We start from the raw sequence: 17,907 nt of genomic DNA, 5'->3' as shown, positions 1-17,907 counted from the left end.
GAGAAGGCTGTGGTTACCAGTGCTGACTCAACCCCCGGGGAGATTACACAGGAAAGATGGGGGGAGCGCAAATGGGATAGATAAATGTTGTTTGTTGTCATGCTGAGATTTAATGGGGAGGGAGAGGCAGGGAGGGCAGCCCCAGCAGGCGTAGGGTGCACAGGAAGTCGGGAGGAGGGGGAGCACTCAGCACTGTGTGGGGCAGCACCAGCTGCTGCAGATGGAGGTGCAGGGGCAGGCGGTGGTGTGGGGACAGCTGCAGCCGGGACATCAGCTCTGCATCCAGCACCTGTGGGGGATGATTTTTTTTAGGAAAGCGCAGCATAGGGCAGCAGTTCCCCTCCATTGCGCTGCTTACCTGTGTGCGGGGTGTGGGGGTCTCCTGGGGGGGCAGCAGGAAAGGCTCCCCCAGCACTGTTCCCACACGGGATGCGTACTTGTGGTCACCCAGGGCCGGGCACAGCAGCAGCGTCAGGTGCACCTGGAGCTGCTCGGGGAAAGCTGCAGGGAGGGAAGGACGTGGGGTGGGTGGCACTGTGGGGTGGTGGTACCGGGGCAGTGTAGGGGGGGCACTCACCTGTACGAGGCTGCAGCTGGAGCAAAGCGCAGCCCCCTGCTGCTCCCAGCAGGCGGTAGCGGGTCAGGGTGCTCTTCACCTCTTTGCGGGTCATGCTGCGGTGTCCTGGAGATGGCACTGCCACCACCTGGGGGGGGATGCACAGCTTCAGCACCACCCTCTACCCCCCACTCCTCCCAGATTCCCCCATGTGCCCCTTACCACAGCTGTGTCCCCTTTCTGCTGCCAGCACAGCCCCACACGGATCTCACCCTCTGCCTCTGCTGGGACCCCCACAGTGACAGCGCTGAAGGGACACAATAAGAGGGAAGAGCCTCATACTTTTGGAGAGGGGGATTCATGGGGAGGCACTCACCTGTAGGTGGCTGGGAACTGCCCCCTGCGTCGGGCAGCAGTGAAGGAGTGCTGCAGCTGCTCAGTGACACGGTGGCAGGTGGACAGCAGCACAAGGCCGGAGCATTCTCTATTGGACACGGTATCAATGAGCCCCCCTGGGACCTCCCCATTCCAAATCCCAGACCCATCCCAATACCTGGCAGGTGCTTTCACCACATGCAGCTCTGCAGGCAGCCCCAGGCGTCGGCGTAGTGCAGGCAGCAGCGCGGTCAGGCTCAGCTCCCCAGGGCGCCCTGGAGGTATGGGGGTCAGCACCAGATGTGCCTCCTCTTGGAGAAATCAGCCCCCCCAGCACTCACCCAGCACAGGCAGATCAGTGGGCTTGCTTAGAGCCAGCAGGGCTCCTGTGGGATGGCAGAAGGGTCAGACCCCACTCTTGATCACCCGACACCCACCCGTGTCCAGCCTCCCTCTCCTCCCTTACCTTCCCGATATACAACTGAGGCCTCCAGTAGCCCCAGCACGGCCTCAGGGCCCAGTGGTCGCCCCTTCCTGCGGGGAGAATGAGATGGGGCACGCGTGAGACTCCCCCGCCTCCTCTCACGCTCCATGTCCCCACGCGTGTGAAACTCCACGTGTCCCCCATGCCTTCGAACCTGTTCCCAAGCAGCCCATGACTCCCGTGCACCTACATCAGCGGACCCACTCGTGTCACACCGTGTCACCTCCGCAGCCCCGTGCACACACAGCAGTGCACACACAGCAGCACTCCACGCTCGCCCTACCCCCCCAGCTCACCTCGCCGCGCGCGCCCCCTGCCCCACGCGCGCCGCCACGCGCGCGGCACCTCCGCAACCCGCCATGGCCGCACTGCGCCTGCGCGGCGGGCGGACCGCAGGGCGTAGCGTCCCGCTTTGACCATAGAGCCGGGCCTCCGGGCGTATAGACCGGCCGCCCTCCTGAGGCCGTTTGGGCTTGAAGCGGTGGTCACAGAGAACCGGAAGTGCGGGTAGAGCGTCTCAGCCCGGTGAGCAGGTGGGGTGCGGCGGGGCGCGGTGCCCGCGGCGAGGTGCGGAGGGCGGGCCTGGGGGCCGTGGCAGGCCGGGGGGTACCGCGCCCTGCGGTGTCCCTGCGGCTGTCGTGGGTGGGTGGTCACGGGAAGGTGGGATGGAGGCCATGGGGTCCTCCCTGGGGTCCCCTCACTCTGTGTCCCTGCAGGCAGCTATGGCGTCTCGTGGTGGGCCCCGTGCTGCCGGCACTGATGGCAGCGACTACCGGCACCGGGAGCGCGTGGCTTCGCACTACCAGATGAGGTGGGTGTCACGGAGCCTCTGCTCCCCAAACTGCGGGGCTGTGCCCTCATCGGGGCCGTGACAGGGTGATGCACCTCCGGGCCACGTGCCCATCACGTCCTTGACAAATCCGTGTCGATGCTGGGCCGTGATGGGGCTGTGCCCCCACCAGGCTGTGACAGAGCCGTGTCCCAGCTGTGCTGTGACCATGCTGTGTCCCCACAGCGTGGCCCTGAAGTCAGAGATCAAGAAACTGACCTACGTGCACGTGGGGCTGTGGCTGCTGCTGCTGGCACAGATGTGTGTGGGGCACCTCAAGCTGCTGCCCCACGATCGTGTGGCCATGCCCTACCAGTGGGAGTACCCCTACCTGCTCAGCATCCTGCCCTCACTGCTGGGCCTGCTCTCCTTCCCCCGCAACAACATCAGCTACCTGGTGCTGTCCATGATCAGTGCCGGGCTCTTCTCTGTGGCGCCGCTCATCTACGGGGCCATGGAGATGTTCCCTATGGCTCAGCAGCTCTATCGGCACGGCAAGGCGTACCGCTTCATCTTCGGCTTCTCTGCCGTCTCCGTCATGTACCTGGTGGTGGTGGTGGCCGCCCAGGTGCATGGCTGGCAGCTCTACTACAGCAAGAAGCTGCTGGACTCGTGGTTCACCAGCACGCAGGAGAAGAAGAAGAAATGAGGGAGGTTGGGTAGAGGCTCTGTGTGCCACGCGTGGAGTGTTTGGGGGCTGCTGGTGGTGCTGCAGGGCGGCTGCTGCGGGTGCGGAGGTCTTCGGGGCTGAGCCCGGTGCTGGGACTGCGATCGCGTGTCACCGTACGGAAATAAAGCCCCTCCCGTGCTTTCCCACTCGTGTCTGCGCCGCCGCAATCAGGTCGCGGGCGGGGCCGCACGTGTTGCCGGAGGAATGCGGCGGGGCCGGCCCGGGGCGGGGAGCCGACACCGGAGGTGGGAACGGAGCTCGGCTACGGCACTCGGCCATGGGCTGCCCGGTGCGCTCCGTCGCTCTCCTCGCCGCCGCCGCGTTGTTGCTGCTGCCGCCGCCCGCCCGTCCTGCCGTGCCCCGCCCGCGGGTTTCCGCCAACTTCGTGAGCGCCGGGGCAATGGGAACGGGGGAAAGGGAACAGGGAGTGGGGGTGGCGGACGGGGCCGCGCTCATCCCCGTCTCTTTGCTTGCAGGACTGCCGGGCCAACGGTGAGTGGGGCCGCGGGGCTGTGCTCCCGGTGTGCGGGGCGGCGGCGGCGGGGCGGGCCAGGGTGGGGGCTCTCCGGTGGGGCCGAGATCGGAGCCGGACTTGGAGCAGAGCGATGCGGGGCGGTTCCCGGTGCGCGGGGTTCCCCCTCGTAAGGGATCTCTGTGTGTGGGGATCTCCCTCGCCGGGCCATTCCGGTGCGCGGGGATCCCCTTCGCGAGGACTCTCCCGGTGCAAGGCATGGCCCCGTGCACGGCTCCTCTCCTCTCCCGGCAGCCGACAGCACGCTGACCCGGCCCCGTTGCCGCCGGGGAGACCCCACCGGGCCCCCGCTGACCCCGCCCGCCCTGGCGCTGAGCACGGCGCGGCTGTGCCAGCCCTCGCTGCCCTGCCAGCCCTGCCTGCGGGTGCGTCTGGCCGTCCCGGCCGCAGGTACGGGCTGTTCTCAGGGATGGGCCCCCCTTGTCCGCTGGGGGAACCCTGGCAGGGGTCACCCCGGCCGCGGGATCGTCCCACCCGTGTCAGCAGCAACCGTTGGCATCCTGCAGGAATCCACGGGCTGCAGCTTGACTTCCTGGAGCTGGGCTCTAACCGGGTTGGGTGGCTGCAGGTGTGGCAGCGGCACCAGGCACCAGGCGATGTGCCGGTAAGTGCGGGGCACGGCGCAGGGATGGGGATGGGCGGTGGGGCCGCGCTCACCCCCTGCTCCCCATAGTGGCAGGTTCAGTTCGACTGCTTCCCGGCAGAAAGTGGGCGGCGGGTCCTGGTGACCCTGCATACCATCCCTGACAGAGGCCTGGCCATCAGCCGCAGCCACGTGGTTGCCATTGAGCTGCAGGGTAAGGCTGGAAGGGAATGGGGTACTTGTAAGGGTTGGCACTGACTGACCCTTCCTGTGCTCCCAGGGCCCGTCTTCACCCACACCTGGCTCCCTGAAGTGCGGGCCATTGAGGTGGCTGTGCCCGAGGGCCCTGCACTGGTGGTGCGGCTGTGCCATCAGCTGGCCTTGGAGTGTGAGGAACTGCCACAGCCCTTCCACCGCCAGGTAGCAGCCAGCAGGATGCGGTCCCCGGGGGTCCCTGCACTCCCAGCATCCTCACATTCCCTCTGTGCCTGCAGCTCCTGGTGCCAGGCGGCCACCACGTCTCACTGCCGTATGAATTCCTGGTGCCCTGCCTTTGTGTTGAGGTGTGATCCCCATTGCACCCCTGTGCGCGCTGATCCGCACAGCAATGGGACGCGGGTGGCAGACACATGGTGCTGTGCTCTGCTCCCCAGGCCTCCTATCCACACCGTGACAGCCTGCGCAGCAAGCGCTGCCCCTTCCGTGAGCGGCCGGATGCCTGTGAGTGCCTGAAGGGACGCTGGGGAGGGCACACTGTCTGCTGGCCACCCTACTGATCTTATCCCCACAGATGGCCCTGACCTATGGTCCTCAGTGCACTTCCATGACTACAGCAGCAAGGACCAGATGGCCATGGTGCTGAGTGCCAGCTGTCCCCTGCATCCCCGGGCCACCCTGTGCTGGAGGGAGGCGGCAGCTGAAGCTGCACCGTGCCACAGTGTCCCCAACTCCACGGCAAGTGAGGAGGATCAGGTGAGGGGACATGGCTGCAGGGCACCCACTGGACCCCAGGATGTCCAAGGGTGCAGTGCATCCCTGGGGACAGATGGTGACACTCTCACTGTCCCTTGCCAGGCGTACACACTGGACAGTGTGGATGTGCACCCCCTGCTCTGCTTCAGGGTAAGCCCCCGGGGCGGTACCGGCTGGGAAGGTGCCAGACAGGGTGCACAGGTGACCCCATGTCCCCTCCTCAGTTCTCCTATGGGAACAGCAGCCACGTGGAGTGCCCCCACCGCACAGGTGAGCCCATGGGTTTGGGATGTTGTCTCTTCCCCCTCAGGCACCCCATCATGCTACAGTGTGTGTTCTCTCTTTACCAGACACTGCTTGGAACGTGTCCCTGAGTGCCAGGGGACTGCAGCTCCGCCTGTGCCTCACCTCCCGTGTCCCCGCGTCCTTCAGTGCAGCGCTGTGCCAGCGCCGGGGCGGGCGCTGTGAGCCTGAGGCTCCCGTCTACACCGTCACGCGGGTGAGTGATGTAGGACAGGGGAGCTCAGGGAGGCAAGCTTTGCCACGCTGACCCTGCCTCGTGTTTTGCAGCCAGAGAGCTCTGCTCCAGGGGAGCTGGCGCTGCTGCTGCCGGTGCAGATCCTGGGCAGCTGCGTGTTGGTAAGGTGACCCCCAGCCCCGCTGTGCTGCCCGCATCAGGGTGGAGGGCCAAACCCCAAATCCTGCCCCCCTCATCCATCTCCCTACCCAGGTCTGGCGCTCAGATGTGCGCTTCGCCCGCAAGCAGCTGCTCTGTCCTGATGGTGAGCGGAGCCCCAGGGCTGGTGGGGATCGGGCAGTGTGTCATGGCTGCCCGCTCACTGCACCTCTCCCAGTCTCACACAGGCACTTCGGGCTGCTAGGGCTGGCGCTGGCCCTGGGGCTGGTGGTGACCGTGCTGCTCCTGAACTGCTGCAGCACCTGGAGGATGCCTAACGGTGAGAGGCAGCGTTTTGGGCAAGGGCTGGGGCACCCCGAGGGCTGGGACGCTCCAGGCATGGGGAAGGTCCCAGGGCGGTGGGACGCTGCAGTTCCACTGAGGTTGCTCAGAGCAGGGCTGTCACTGCTGTCCCCTCTGTCCTGCAGGTGAGGCAGCACGTGGCCGCCCGGTGCTGCTGCTGTACTCTCCTGATTCGGAGGAGCACCTGGCACTGGTGTGCGCCCTGGCCGAGCTGCTGCGCGTGGGGCTGGGCTGCGAGGTGCGCCTGGACCTGTGGGAAGCGGGCGGTGTGGGGCAGGCGGGGGCCCTGCCCTGGCTCTATGCTCAGCGCAGCCACGTGGGCCGCGAGCGGGGCACCGTCCTGCTGCTCTGGAGCCGGGGCAGCTCTCGGCTCTTCCGTTTATGGCGAGGGGGTGAAGGCGGTGGGGAGCCCCGCGACGCACACGATGTCTTCGGGGCAGCCATGGCGTGCTTGCAGGGCGAGCTGGGGGCAGCGGGGCGAGGCCGGGGCTGGGTGCTGGTGTACTTCAGCCGGCTCTGCAGCCCCCGCGACGTGCCGCGGCCCCTGCGGCCCCTGCCCACCTACCGCCTGCCCCAGGAGCTGCCCGGCCTGCTGGGCGCGCTGCGGGGCGGCTCCCCGCCCTCCTGCCGGCACCTCCGCGGCCGGGCCGAGGGGCTGCTGCTCCGGCTGCTGGAGGCTGAGGCCGGCAAGGGGGCGGCGGGAGGCGGCTCCGGGGGGGTGGCGGGCTCCCCGCTTCAGCCTGCCGGTACCTGAGCGTCTGCAGCGGGGCTGAGCTCGGGCAGAGCGTGGGCCGGGGGCCACACGAAGGACGGAGGCACTCGATGCAGCCGGGCTGAACGAGCGGCTGCAGGAGAGCGGCCCGGACCGGAACGGAGCGGGGCTGGAGTACGGGCACAGCCCTGGGGCTGGCAGGGCCTGCTACGGAGGAGAGAGCGGGCCTCGCACGGGACGGCCACGGCTGGGAGAGGCGGCTGGGCAGCTCCTGTCACGGCGGGGTGCCCGGCACGGCCCAGACGGGCTCCTCGTGGCTGCGTCGAATGGAATAAAAGCGCTGTTTACGTTTCCCCGCGTCGCTTGCTCTGGTGCTTTGGGGCTGCCGGCCCGGTGCGCTCACCCCTGGGCGGGCCCCGGCAGCACCGCAACCCCGCGCCCGTCGGGAGCAAAGCAGGCCGCGCCGCTCCACGCGACCGCAGGAGCCCGGTCTGCGGGACCCGTGCGGGGCAGAGCGGGGCAGAGCGGGGCAGAGCGGGGCAGGCCCCACCCCAGGGCGGTCCCGGGAGCTCGGGAGCGGAGCAGGAAGCGGGAGTCAGCAGTGGTGGCGGCGGCGGGGACCGTGGGCTGGGAGCAGGGCCGTGGGGCCGGGGCCATGGGGTGCCCCGGCCCCACCGGGCGCGCCCCGGGGCTGCTGCTGCTGCTGCTGGCGGTGGGCGTGCTCGGGGCTCCCCGCGACGCCGTGATCTGCTCGCAGGTGTGTCGGCGTGGCGGGGGCAGCGGGGCCGCGGGGCCGGGCCGCGTCCTCACGCCTCCTGCCCGCAGGGCCTCGCCTGCCGCCTGCTCGGTAAGTGCCCGCGCCGCGGCCCCGCTGCCGGGCGGAGGGGAGCGGCGCTGACTCGTTCCCGCTCTGCTCCCGCAGACGCCGACGTGCTGTGCGGGACGGAGCCTGCAGCGCCGGGCCCGGGGCTGGCGCTGCTGGGTCTTCGGCTGGAGCCGGCGCTGCGCTGCGCGGAGCCGGGCGGCTGCTCGCCGTGTCTGCGGGCCCGGCTGCGCCTGGGCCTCGAGCCCGAGGACGGTGCCGGTGACGCGGGGACAGCCGCCTCGCCCCGGCGCGACGTCGCGGCGCTGCTGCTGCTCTCCGCTCACGGGTTCGCCTCGTCCCGCTGCGTGGCCGTGGAGGTCCGCGCATCATCCGTTCTGCCCGGCCGGCCCCTGGTACGTCTGCGCCGCGGTCGGGCGGGGGGGCGGGCCGGGACCGTGGCACGTGGGATGTGGGCACGGCGCTGTGGTTTTCCTGCGCAGGGCTCGGTGCGGTTCCGCTGCTTCGAGGCACCGCTGGGCTCGGAGCTGCACGTCGCCGCATATGGCAGCGCACGCGGCCGCCGCCGGCTGAGCCAGAGGAGGCGGCTGCCAGGTGAGCCCCGGCCCTGCTGCGCCGCCCCATGCCTCCTCACCCTCTCACCCTATTTACTATTCCTGCAGACTGCTCGTGGCCCGCTGCCCGGGCTGCCATCCCGCAGTGCCAAGGTAGGTGCCCGTGGCTCCGTGCTGGGCTCCCAGCTGGCCGTGCCACTGGTGTGGGAGGCATTGGGGCACCTGGCACAGGGTGCCCTGAGCCGCCCGCATGCAGTGCCCAGGCTGCAGGTTTCGCCGGGGTTGACGGCGGTGCTGGTGGAGGTGCAGGTGGCCACAGTGGAGCTCAACTATACCCTGCGGCTCTACCACAACCACAGCCACGGTGCCAGTGGGTCGGGACACGTAGTGACGGCAGTGAGTGCCTGCCCCTTCCTATCCCAACACTGCTGCCGTCACCCCGCTGTGGGGTGGTGTGCTGTGGGGTGACCCACGTCTCACTCTTGGTCACAGAGTGGGCCCATGAACTACAGTGTGCCACTGGAAGAGGTGCTGCCCTGCCTCTGCCTGCAGGTAGGAGCCGGGCTGGGCGCTGCAGGGACACAGCAGGAGGTGGGAAGGTGTCACCATCCCAGGGGGGCCAGCTGGGTGTGAACAACATGGGCACCCTAAATCGTTTTTCTGCTCTCTCTTCTCCACCCACAGGTCTGGCCAGAGATCCAAGACCCGCTGCGTGCCACCCTGTGCCCTTTCTCCCATGGTACCAACACTGGGGTGGGACATCCATAGGGATACTGGGACATGGGCAGACGCACCATGGTGATGCACCAAGACCCTCGGGAACCCACACACAGACCCCTCTCCCCATGCAGATGCAGCAGCGTGGGAGCGACTGTGGGTGCAGACCCAGCTGGTGCTGCATGATGTGGGGCAAACATTCACCTGTTTTGTCTCCGCACCCTGCGACCTCCCAGCTGAGCTGGTGCCCTGCTGGAGCCCGGCACCTGCTGCGCCGTGCCATGCCCTGCCCGGCTTGCAGCAGCCTGTCACCGGGCAGGTGAGCATCCTCATGGAGCCAGGACATGCCAAAGGGATGCATGGCACTGATGGGCTGCCCTCTGCCTGCAGGGACCACAGGAGTTCCAAGCGCTGCAGCCACACCCCAATCTCTGTGTGCAGGTAGCAGGCATCCTCGCCCTGTGGCTGCCCCACAGCTACTCCACGGCCATCTTATCCAATTAGTTCTCTCCTGCAGGTGAGGAGCAGCGGGAGGGTCTGGCTGACACAGTGCCTGCGGGACCGTGAGCACCCTGGAGTGCTGCCTGGCCATGCAGATGACATCCTGGTGATGGAGCCTGGAGGGAACACATCGCTCTGCGCCCTGCAGCAGGGCAACTGCATACCGCTTGCCAGCTTCGCTGCCGTGGTAAGGGTCAAGGGTCCCCCTGGTCCCTGTGGCTGAGGGTACTGCCACCATGCCTCTGGCTCAGCTGTACCCCCTGCAGGAAGCCGGCCGCCCGGGGCTGCTGGAGCAACAGCTGCAGGAGGACGTGGCATCAGGGCAGTGTATGCAGGTCAGTGCATGGGCAGCATCTGGCGGGCACTGATGGGCCGGCACGTGACGTTGTGTGATGTGTCCTTGTGCCTACAGCTCTGGCGTCCTGAAAACGGCAGTGGGGTCACACTGTGGGCTTGTCCCATGCACAAGTGTGAGTAAAAGGAAGGGATGCTGCAGGTGCCAGGGGCATGGGATAGGTAGTGACGCTGTGCCCCACAGACATGCGTGCCCGCTGGGCGCTGGCCTGGCTGGGGGTGCTGGTGTGCGCCGCCTGCATCCTGCTGCTGCTGCTGCTGAAGAAGGAGGACATGAAGGGTGAGCACAGTGAGGCTGCACGTGGCCAAAATTGCATGCTCAGCACTGTGTCACCCTCTCTGTTCCCTGCAGTTTGGCTCAAGTCCCTGCGCACTGGGTGTGGTTCCAAGGGTGAGTAGTGGGGATCACTCTGTGGGGCTGAGTCCCCTATGGGGCCACCCCCATGGGGCTCTTGGGGGACGCCACTGATGCTGTCCCACAGCCCCGTTGTGGGGACGCCGCGCACTCCTCCTGCATGCGGCAGAGCCGGTGGCAGAGCGTGCAGCCTGCGCGCTGGCAGCAGCCCTGCGCCCGATGGGGATGGCGGTGGTGGCTGCGCCAGGTGGTGGCAGTGGGGTGGCAGCTTGGGGGCCGCTGCCGTGGCTGCATGCACTGCACCAGAAGGCGCTGCGGGGTGGGGACACCGTCGTCCTCCTCCTGTCCCCAGCGGCTGAGGCTGCTGCCAGGCGGTGGGAGGATGCCGCCGGGGGTGTGTCAAGGGCTGGGGACACTTCTAGTGGCCCCGGCAATGAGGTGGAACCATGCGAAGCCTTTGCTGCAGCTCTGTCCTGTGCCATCCCGGTGCTGTCTGCGGGCGCTGGGCACTATGTGGTGGCCCGTTTGGAGCCCGCAGTGACATCAGTGCCCCAAGTGCTGCGGGCAGCCCCAGCCTTTGTGTTGCCCAGCGAGGCTGTGGGCTTCCTGCAGGCGCTGGCGGGGCAGCGTGGCTGCCGGCTGGAGCCCCACGCGGCCGCGGTGGCCGAGAGGCTGCGGAGGGCGCTGGGTGAATAAAGAGCGATGTGGCCCGAAGTCCTTGGTGTGGCTGTGAAAAAAGGGCGGTGGCGCCTTTAAGGCGGCTCCCGGAGGGCTGTACGGATTGGCTGCGGGATGAGGGGCGGGGCGTGGCGCGCGGCGCCGATTGGCGGAGGGAGGTGGGAGCTGAGTCAGCGGGCGCGGCGCACGCCGAGGGGCGGGGCTGGAGGATGGGGCCGCGGCGGCGCCTGGCGGCCGCGCTGCTGCCGCTGCTGGGGGGGCGGGATAGGCCACGTTGGTGATATCTGGGGCGGAGGCTGACAACCTGAGCTGGGATCTTACAGGGAGATAACATGGGGATTACGTAGGTGGTGCTGGGAGGGGAAGAACGGGGTGATGGCGTGCAGGGCACAGGGGGTGGCATGGTTTGGTGGAGGGGGATGAGGAGAGACATGGTTTGGGAGGGGATGGGTGATGTGGCTGGGGGGACGCAAGAGGTGATATGGCTCTTGGGGGGAGGCAGGGGGATGGCCTGGGAATGACAGAGTGCAGGGGAGGACAGTCCTGGGGAAGTGGGCTGAGGGTAACCCTGTGTGGGGGCTGTATCCATGGTGGGAGGGCTCAGCTGTGTGGTCCTACGGTGTCTGGGCCATCCCCCCTGCATGCCCAGGGAATGGAACGAACGGAACACGAAGGCTTCGGTGGGGGCAACACGGCCTGGGAGGAGGAGAAGCTGGCCAAGTACAAGCACAGGTGAGCTGGTGCACATTGTGGGGACAGCCTTCGGAGATCCTCCGTAACCATCAACATGACCCCACAGTGAGACACGGCTGCTGGAGGTGCTGGAGAGCGTGTGCCCCCCCCAGGACTTTGCCTGCCACCAGCTGCTGGAGCGCAGCGAGGAGCACGTGGAGCAATGGTGGTTCCATGAGTGAGTGGGGGACATGGGGCTGAGGGAGGGCGTACAGGGGGGCACAGGGCTTGAGTATTGTGTGTGTGTCCCCAGGCGACAGCAGCACCCTGACTTCTTCCAGTGGCTGTGCATGGAGCGCCTGGCGCTGTGCTGCCCGCCCGGCACCTACGGCCCTGACTGCCTGCGTGAGTCCTGCAGTGAGCACGGGGGAATGGGAAGGGAGGTGCCCCGTGTCCTCACCTTCCCCCCCATGTCCTCACAGCCTGTGCCGGTGGCCCCCAGCAACCCTGCAGTGGCAACGGGCGCTGTGATGGAGAAGGGACACGGGGTGGCACCGGGCTGTGCGTCTGCAGCCCCGGCTATGGAGGTCCTTTCTGTGCCGAGTGTGGAGATGGCTACTATGAGGCATCACGCAACCAGAGCCAGCTGCTGTGTGCAGGTAAGCACCGTGCTGTGCTGTACTGAGGGCTTTGTGCCCACCACCTTGTGCCCACCACCTTGTGCCCACCACCTTGTGTTCACCACCCTGTGCCCACCCTTGCAGAGTGCTACCCGGCCTGCGGGCGCTGCACAGGGCCAGAGGACTCCAGCTGCCTGCGCTGCAAGAGAGGCTGGGTGCTGCACGAGCACCGCTGCATCGGTTGGTGCACAGAGATGTGGGGCTGGATATTGGGGTGGGGATCCCGGGAGAGCGCCGTGGGTTCATTGCCTCTGATCCACAGATATTGATGAGTGCGGCACGGAGATGGCACACTGCAGGGCCAACCAGTTTTGTGTCAACACTGAGGGCTCCTACGAGTGCCGAGGTGCGAGGGCAGCGGGGTAGCAATGAGGTGGCAATATGGGATGGCCCCCTTCAGCTGTGGCAGCCCCCCATCTTCCTTTCTGTTCCCTCCTCAATATGCTGCAGATTGCTCTACTGCCTGCATCGGCTGCATGGGCGCAGGGCCGGCGCGTTGCAAGAAGTGCAACAAGGGCTACCGGCGGGATGGGGCCAAGTGCCTGGGTGAGTGCTCTTGGCACACCTGTATGGGGGATGTGGTGCCCAGTGCCCCCACGCCACTACCTGGGCGCTCCCTGCAGATGTGGATGAGTGCACCAGCAGCGAGGAGCCCATCTGCACGGGGCTGCAGGAGGTGTGCGAGAACACGGAGGGCGGCTATCGCTGCATCTGCGCTCCGGGCCACGTGCGCAGGGATGGGCAGTGTGTGGAGGACAAACCCCCCGGTATGGCACGGGTTTGGGGAGGGGGGCACGGAGGGATGCCCTCACCCACCATTGTCATCCCTGCAGATGCCCCAGAGAAAGGATTCTTTGATGATGTGACGGATGATGAGGTGGTGGTGCTGCAGCAGATGTTTTTCGGGGTGATGATCTGCGCCCTGGCCACGCTGGCTGCCAAGGGTGACATGGTGTTCACCGCCATCTTCATCGGTGCCGTGGCTGCCATGGCCGGCTATTGGCTGTCCGATCGCAGCGACCGCGTCCTGGATGGCTTCATGAAGGGCAGATAGCTGTAGGCGGGGGGTTGTGCGTGGGGCCCTGCATGTACCCCCCCACTGGTAAGAGTAGGGACCTCGTCCTCCCCGCCTTGTCCTATGCAGAAGTGGGGTCCTGCAGGTGCAGCGCTGCTGAGGGGGCACAGCATGCTGCCCCCCACCTCTCGCGTGTTGGGGCACTCTGCCATAGGGATTGTGGTCCCACCTCCCAGCACAGCATGGAGGATAGGGAGAGGAGAAGGGGGGGCAGGGTCCCCCCACCCCAAGCTCAGCTCCCCATCCCTAAATCCTCTTCCTTGTGTTCCCAGGGCAGAGCCCTTGTGCTTCCCCTCCCCAGCCCCTGTGTCCCCAGACAGGGCGAGTGTGGCTGGGGAGGTTGGGGGGTGGCAGTGGCCCTCAGCTCAACGCTGGTCCTGGGGGGGCCTCTCTGGATGCATGCACGTGGCAGTCGCATTCGTCCGTGGTCTGTCCGTCCGTCGAGGTGTGCTCATATCTGTGTGTGTATCTCAGGAATTAAAGCTCTGCACACCCACCATGGCTGCTGGGGGGCACAGGGCGCGGGGGCCTCCTGGTTGGGTCATAAACTTTATTTCTCTTTTTTTTGGCACAAACGGAGCTGGCTGAGGGTCACAGCAGGAGGGGATGTGGCTGTGCGAGGTGACACCTCAGAGCTCAATGGTGTCGCTGGAGAGGCTGCGGGCGTCCACCTGCCTGCTGAGCGCCAGGAAGCTGCGCCGCGCCTCGGGCTCAGAGCCGGGGGGCTGCAGGGCTGGGGGGGTCTCCTGGTGGGCCAGCAGCTGCGCCCGGCTTGGCGCCTCCTCCAACGGCAAGCTGTCGGGCGAGGACAGGCCGTGCCGCCACGGGTTCCAGCTGATCTTCAGCGAGAAGCTCTCCATGGAGCTGACGGACACATCGGCCTCTCCGCGGGGCAGCTCGGTCAGGGAGCTGCAGCGCACCATACTGGTTTGGGGCTCAAAGGTGCGGATGGAGGCCCCGGAGCCGCGGCGCGGCCGCCCAAACAGCCCCTCGCGCAGCAGGTGCCGGCGGCACAGCGCCTGGTCGATGCTGCGCCGCAGGTCGATGGGGGATGGCGGGCGGAAGACCAGTTCGCCCAGCGAGGCCGAGGAGCCGTGCTCGCGGATGGCTGCCACCGCCACGTTGGGGCACTTGGGGCTGAGGCCCGGCGTCCCCGCAGCCACGGCCGCGTTGCTGTCCTTCAGCGCCCGCAGCGGGAGCTGCTCGGCCGGGTTGCGGATGAGGCTCTTGGAGATGTCTCCGGTGGGCGCGTGCTCATAGCAGTTGTTGGGATATTCGGGTGCTTGGGCCTTGCGCCCGGCGCAGAAGTACCGCACGGCTTTGGCCCAGCACGAGTGCCCCGCCGCCTCCTCCCTCCGTCCCCGCCACAGCGGCTCGGCCGCCCCCAGCAGCACCGCCAGCCCTACGCCCGCCTCTCCCACCCGCATCCATCCCATGGCCGCCCAGCAGGGCCACCCGCAGCGCCCGGCCGGGCCCACGCCGCCCCGCAGCCACGCGGCACTGAGCAGCTGCAGCGAGCAGCACGGCACCCCCAGCAGCCCTGCCGCCAGCAGCGCCCGTGCCCCGCATCGCAGCCCCTCGCGACGGGACCCCCGCCAGCCACCCCGCAGCCCCCCCAGGAGCAGCAGTGTGGCGAACACGCAGCCCACCCCGTGCAGCGCTAACCCTGCGCCTAAACCCCATCGTGGCCACAGCAGATCAGCCGCCACAGGGGCGAGGCACTGCAGCACGGCCGTGACCCCCAGCGCGGGCAGCCCCCCCAAGGAGGGGGGCAGCAGGCAGAGCTGTGCCATGCGCTGCAGGCGGCCCAGCAGCAGAGCGAAGGCTCCCAGCAGCAGCGTGAAGGGCACGGAGCAGAGCAGCAACGTGCAGCGGGGCGGCAGCCGGCCCCGCGCCCCATACGGATCCAGCAGCAGGAAGGTGCCCCGCAGCAGGCTGGCGGCCAGCAGCAGCCCCGTGGTGCCCAGCAGTAGGGCACAGTGGGGTGGCCGCTGCAGGATGGTCCCCCCCAGCCCCGCTGTGCAGCCCAGTGCCAGCAGCAGGCACAGCGCGGCCCCTACATAAGCGTGCACGGCCCAGGCGATGCGAAGGGGACGGCGTAGTTCAGCCCAGCCCGCTGCTGTCGTGTTGGAGCTCCCAGCAGTGCATGAAGCCCCCGTACAGATGCTGGGCTCTGAGGGGGGCTTGCTGGGCTCCGGCTTCATGGGACGCCATGGGGCGCGCTGCGTTGTCACCCATACCACTCCCTGCCGCCACGTGGCTGAGGGGACTGCGGTGCTGCTGGCAGCAGGGGGCTGCGTCCCTGCGGCATCTGCAGGTAGAGAGAGGGCTGTTCGTTAGTGGGGTGCCCCATATGTGGATCTATTGCGATGGCCAATGCTCCAGCTGAGTGCACTGTCTCTGACCCCACAGGGAAGCCCCCTCCTGCCTGGCTCTAACCGCGATAATCCCTATAGGCAGTAGATTAGGGCCATCGCTGGGCACAATCCTGATTGAAGGTGGCACCTCAGCCCAAGATAGCTGCCATCCCCTCGCCCAGCTGGTGGTCAACCCCCAGACCCCATGCTGGGACGGTGCTTGTCCACACTGCAGCTCACCTGAGCGCCTGGTGCTGGATGGTGTCCCTGCTGTGGGGCGCACTGTGGGCACGGTCACCTCGGTGGCATTGGGGATGCTGCCATGCCCCACAGCGCCCCGGACTCGCTGCGGGGAGCCGACGTCTTGCTCAGGGAGCAGCCCTGTGAGAGAGAGGACAGGTGGCACCCAGGGCTCAGTCACTGTGAGGTGTCCGTGCATCTTGCCAGCTCCTACCTGTATAAGGAGTGCCAGGGGGAGACGTGCTGGAGATGGGCGGCGGTGTGATGCTGGTGCTGAGGGTGGGCTGGGGGTCCCGCAGTCTTGTTGACCTGGCAGGTGCCACATCCCCGGCGGTGGCATTGCTGAGTGGGGCTCTGCGTGTGCTTCTCTGATGCGCAGGCAGCAGCCAAGTCCAGGTCTCAGCCCTCACCTCCTGTGCCATCTTGGGTGTCAGCCCACGGGATGGGGCTCTGTGCTCCCCCAGGGTGGAGGCAGGAGCAGTGCTGAGGTGACCCCATAGTCCCTGTTTGCTGCTGCCCGCAGCTGCTGGCTGTCCCCAGGTGTGTGTGGCTGCTGTCACCGCTCGGGTCCCCACTGCTGGCTCTGGGGTCAGGGCAATAGTGGACATGGTTGGCTGAGGGCTGGGAGTGCTGCCTGGCAGGGATGCACTCTGCTCAGATGGGAGTGTCCCCTGACCTGCCCAGGGTGGCCCTGTGTCTATGGGCACCTGGGGGGATGCCATCCCTGGTGTGGAGCTGTGAGGTAGCTCTGTCTTCCCCCTGGAGCTGCCCTGGCCTTCGGCCTCACGTCCTTGCCAGGTGAAGGACTCCTCTACCACAGCCAGGGTTGTGTCACCTGCCAGGCTTGCCCCTGTCACCCGAGGTGTCCTAGTGACAGTGCCCAGCTGTGGCAGTTGAGACCAGTGCACAGGACTGCCACCTCTCCAGCGCTCACTCTCGATGTTCCCAGCACCACTCAGCTCCCCCGATGCATCCCAGGCTGGAGGTGTCCCCAGGTGTCCCCAGGATGGGACGTGCAGGGGTACCCTGCCCTGCTGTGATGTCTCCTCTGGGGACAGTGTCTCCTGGGCCGTGGTGGAGACCCTGTCAGCCAGGAGCAGCGTCCAGGTGATAAGCCACACTGCAGCCATGGTGAGCCTTCACCTTCACCCTGCGGGGACAGGGGGTTGGTGAATGGGAGTGACGCTGCCTGGGGGTGGGGACTGTCCCTGTTTCCCTGCACTGGGGCCCGTGCCCAGCTGCGCCCCATCCCGGGTGGTTCCTGGCTGCATCCCAGCTGGGCCTATTCCCGGTGTCCCCGGTGCCAGTAGCCCGCATTCCCAACGCTCCCATTTGCAGCGGCCCTGGTGGTCGGCAGTCCCCATCCCCAGCGTCCCCATCCCCGGTGCGGATGCTCCATGGTGCCTGTGCTGCCCGCACACAGCATCCCCGGCGTCCCCGCTCCCGGTGTCCCCATCCCCCGTGTTCCCGGTACCGACAACCCCTCTCCGCCGCGCTCCGTTCACCTTGCCGCGTCCCCGGCTGCCTCCCGCCGCCCGCCGCAGCCCGGGGAGGCCCCGAAGCCCGTACCGCCGCAGCCCCCGCTGACCTGCCGCTGCCGCTGCCGCTGCCGGTGCGGGCCGGGCTCTGCGGCGGAGCGGGAGGCGGCGGCAGGCGGTCACGCGCCGCTCCGAGCCGCGGGCACCCGCACCGGGAACCCGCCCGGCATTGGGGCGGGAGGGGCGGTGCGGTGCGGTACGGCGGGGCAGGGACAGGTTTCCATAGGGGATGCTAAAGCGGGGCAGGCAGCGAAGGCAGCCCTTGTGCCGGTGACACCCAAATCCGGGGGTGACTCTGCGTCCCGGCCACCCGCACCCGGGGGCTGCGTTACCGTGCAGGGCGGCGTTCCCAAAAGGTGCCCCCAAGAGGCGAGGGGCGGCACCGGCACCCCCTGCCCGCTGCTACTGCAGCACCGCTGCGCCGAGCTCAGGGCCGGGGAATTTGGGCAATGCCGGCCCCACAAAGGCAGCAGGCAGGCGGCTGATCCCGGGATTAGCCGCGGGGAGGCTGCGGGGCGAGCGGGGCAGTGCCGGCCTCACCCTGCGCACGGGCCGGCTGCGCCCTCCGCCCCCCGTATCTCAGCCGCCGCGGTTCCTCCGGCTCCATGCAGCTCCCGCATCCCCGCGCCGCCGGCGCTCTCCCGCTCTGCCCGGTGACTCAGGGCCATCTC

General features: G+C 67.8%; 6 protein-coding genes across 9 annotated transcripts; 4 read left to right on the top strand and 2 right to left on the bottom strand.

Moving 5' to 3' along the window:
- Nucleotides 1–90: 90 nt before the first annotated feature.
- RPUSD3 (RNA pseudouridine synthase D3) lies at nt 91–1,776 on the bottom strand. The gene is made up of 9 exons (XM_042880358.1): nt 1,712–1,776; nt 1,398–1,465; nt 1,273–1,317; nt 1,110–1,206; nt 933–1,040; nt 779–863; nt 578–704; nt 359–501; nt 91–289 (listed from the first exon to the last, which is right to left on the bottom strand). Exons 1-9 carry the CDS (start codon nt 1,774–1,776, stop codon nt 110–112), a joined length of 918 nt encoding a protein of 305 aa, XP_042736292.1. The 3' UTR covers nt 91–109.
- A 54-nt stretch (nt 1,777–1,830) lies between these two features.
- JAGN1 (jagunal homolog 1) lies at nt 1,831–3,060 on the top strand. 3 transcript variants are annotated; one of them, XM_042880356.1, is made up of 3 exons: nt 1,831–1,940; nt 2,132–2,226; nt 2,431–3,060. In XM_042880356.1, the coding sequence occupies exons 2-3, from the start codon at nt 2,138–2,140 to the stop codon at nt 2,891–2,893; spliced, it is 552 nt and encodes a 183-aa protein (XP_042736290.1). In that variant the 5' UTR covers nt 1,831–1,940; nt 2,132–2,137; the 3' UTR covers nt 2,894–3,060. The 3 variants fall into 3 exon arrangements, with proteins under 3 accessions (XP_042736290.1, XP_042736288.1, XP_042736291.1); XM_042880354.1 differs by having other exon boundaries at nt 1,843–1,948; XM_042880357.1 differs by lacking the exon at nt 1,831–1,940 and adding an exon at nt 1,962–1,982.
- A 58-nt stretch (nt 3,061–3,118) lies between these two features.
- Nucleotides 3,119–7,043, top strand: IL17RE (interleukin 17 receptor E). Its single transcript, XM_042880478.1, is given in 17 exon segments — nt 3,119–3,183; nt 3,185–3,299; nt 3,391–3,406; nt 3,681–3,836; nt 3,953–4,050; nt 4,120–4,243; nt 4,310–4,449; nt 4,524–4,592; nt 4,683–4,749; nt 4,820–5,001; nt 5,104–5,151; nt 5,226–5,271; nt 5,352–5,500; nt 5,572–5,640; nt 5,732–5,783; nt 5,856–5,957; nt 6,106–7,043. Coding segments are annotated over 17 exon segments (2,127 nt in total). The 3' UTR covers nt 6,735–7,043.
- IL17RC (interleukin 17 receptor C) lies at nt 6,818–10,710 on the top strand (the record flags this gene model as incomplete). Its single annotated transcript, XM_042880479.1, is given in 19 exon segments — nt 6,818–6,950; nt 6,953–7,003; nt 7,006–7,202; nt 7,204–7,449; nt 7,518–7,539; nt 7,615–7,910; nt 7,998–8,109; nt 8,178–8,222; nt 8,326–8,465; nt 8,562–8,621; nt 8,754–8,808; nt 8,921–9,105; nt 9,177–9,227; nt 9,304–9,474; nt 9,554–9,622; nt 9,700–9,757; nt 9,826–9,921; nt 9,994–10,032; nt 10,124–10,710. Coding segments are annotated over 19 exon segments (2,595 nt in total), but the record flags the coding sequence as incomplete, so codon positions are not given.
- A 466-nt stretch (nt 10,711–11,176) lies between these two features.
- CRELD1 (cysteine rich with EGF like domains 1) lies at nt 11,177–13,597 on the top strand. The gene is made up of 9 exons (XM_042880269.1): nt 11,177–11,406; nt 11,474–11,584; nt 11,660–11,751; nt 11,829–12,005; nt 12,111–12,206; nt 12,289–12,372; nt 12,477–12,572; nt 12,650–12,793; nt 12,860–13,597. The coding sequence occupies exons 1-9, from the start codon at nt 11,192–11,194 to the stop codon at nt 13,078–13,080; spliced, it is 1,236 nt and encodes a 411-aa protein (XP_042736203.1). The 5' UTR covers nt 11,177–11,191; the 3' UTR covers nt 13,081–13,597.
- Nucleotides 13,598–13,647: 50 nt separating this feature from the next.
- On the bottom strand, nt 13,648–17,320 carry PRRT3 (proline rich transmembrane protein 3). Of its 2 annotated transcripts, none has more exons than XM_042880268.1 (4): nt 17,287–17,320; nt 15,913–16,848; nt 15,699–15,839; nt 13,648–15,412 (listed from the first exon to the last, which is right to left on the bottom strand). In XM_042880268.1, the coding sequence occupies exons 2-4, from the start codon at nt 16,826–16,828 to the stop codon at nt 13,731–13,733; spliced, it is 2,739 nt and encodes a 912-aa protein (XP_042736202.1). In that variant the 5' UTR covers nt 16,829–16,848; nt 17,287–17,320; the 3' UTR covers nt 13,648–13,730. The 2 variants fall into 2 exon arrangements, with proteins under 2 accessions (XP_042736202.1, XP_042736201.1); XM_042880267.1 differs by lacking the exon at nt 17,287–17,320 and adding an exon at nt 17,204–17,229.
- Between the last annotated feature and the right edge of the window lie 587 nt (nt 17,321–17,907).

This window comes from Lagopus leucura, unplaced genomic scaffold, assembly GCF_019238085.1.
Source record: "Lagopus leucura isolate 7727_CA_CO unplaced genomic scaffold, USGS_WTPT01 Super-Scaffold_100026, whole genome shotgun sequence".
NCBI classification, from domain to species: domain Eukaryota; kingdom Metazoa; phylum Chordata; class Aves; order Galliformes; family Phasianidae; genus Lagopus; species Lagopus leucura.
This window is presented reverse-complemented; position numbering and strand designations above follow the sequence as displayed.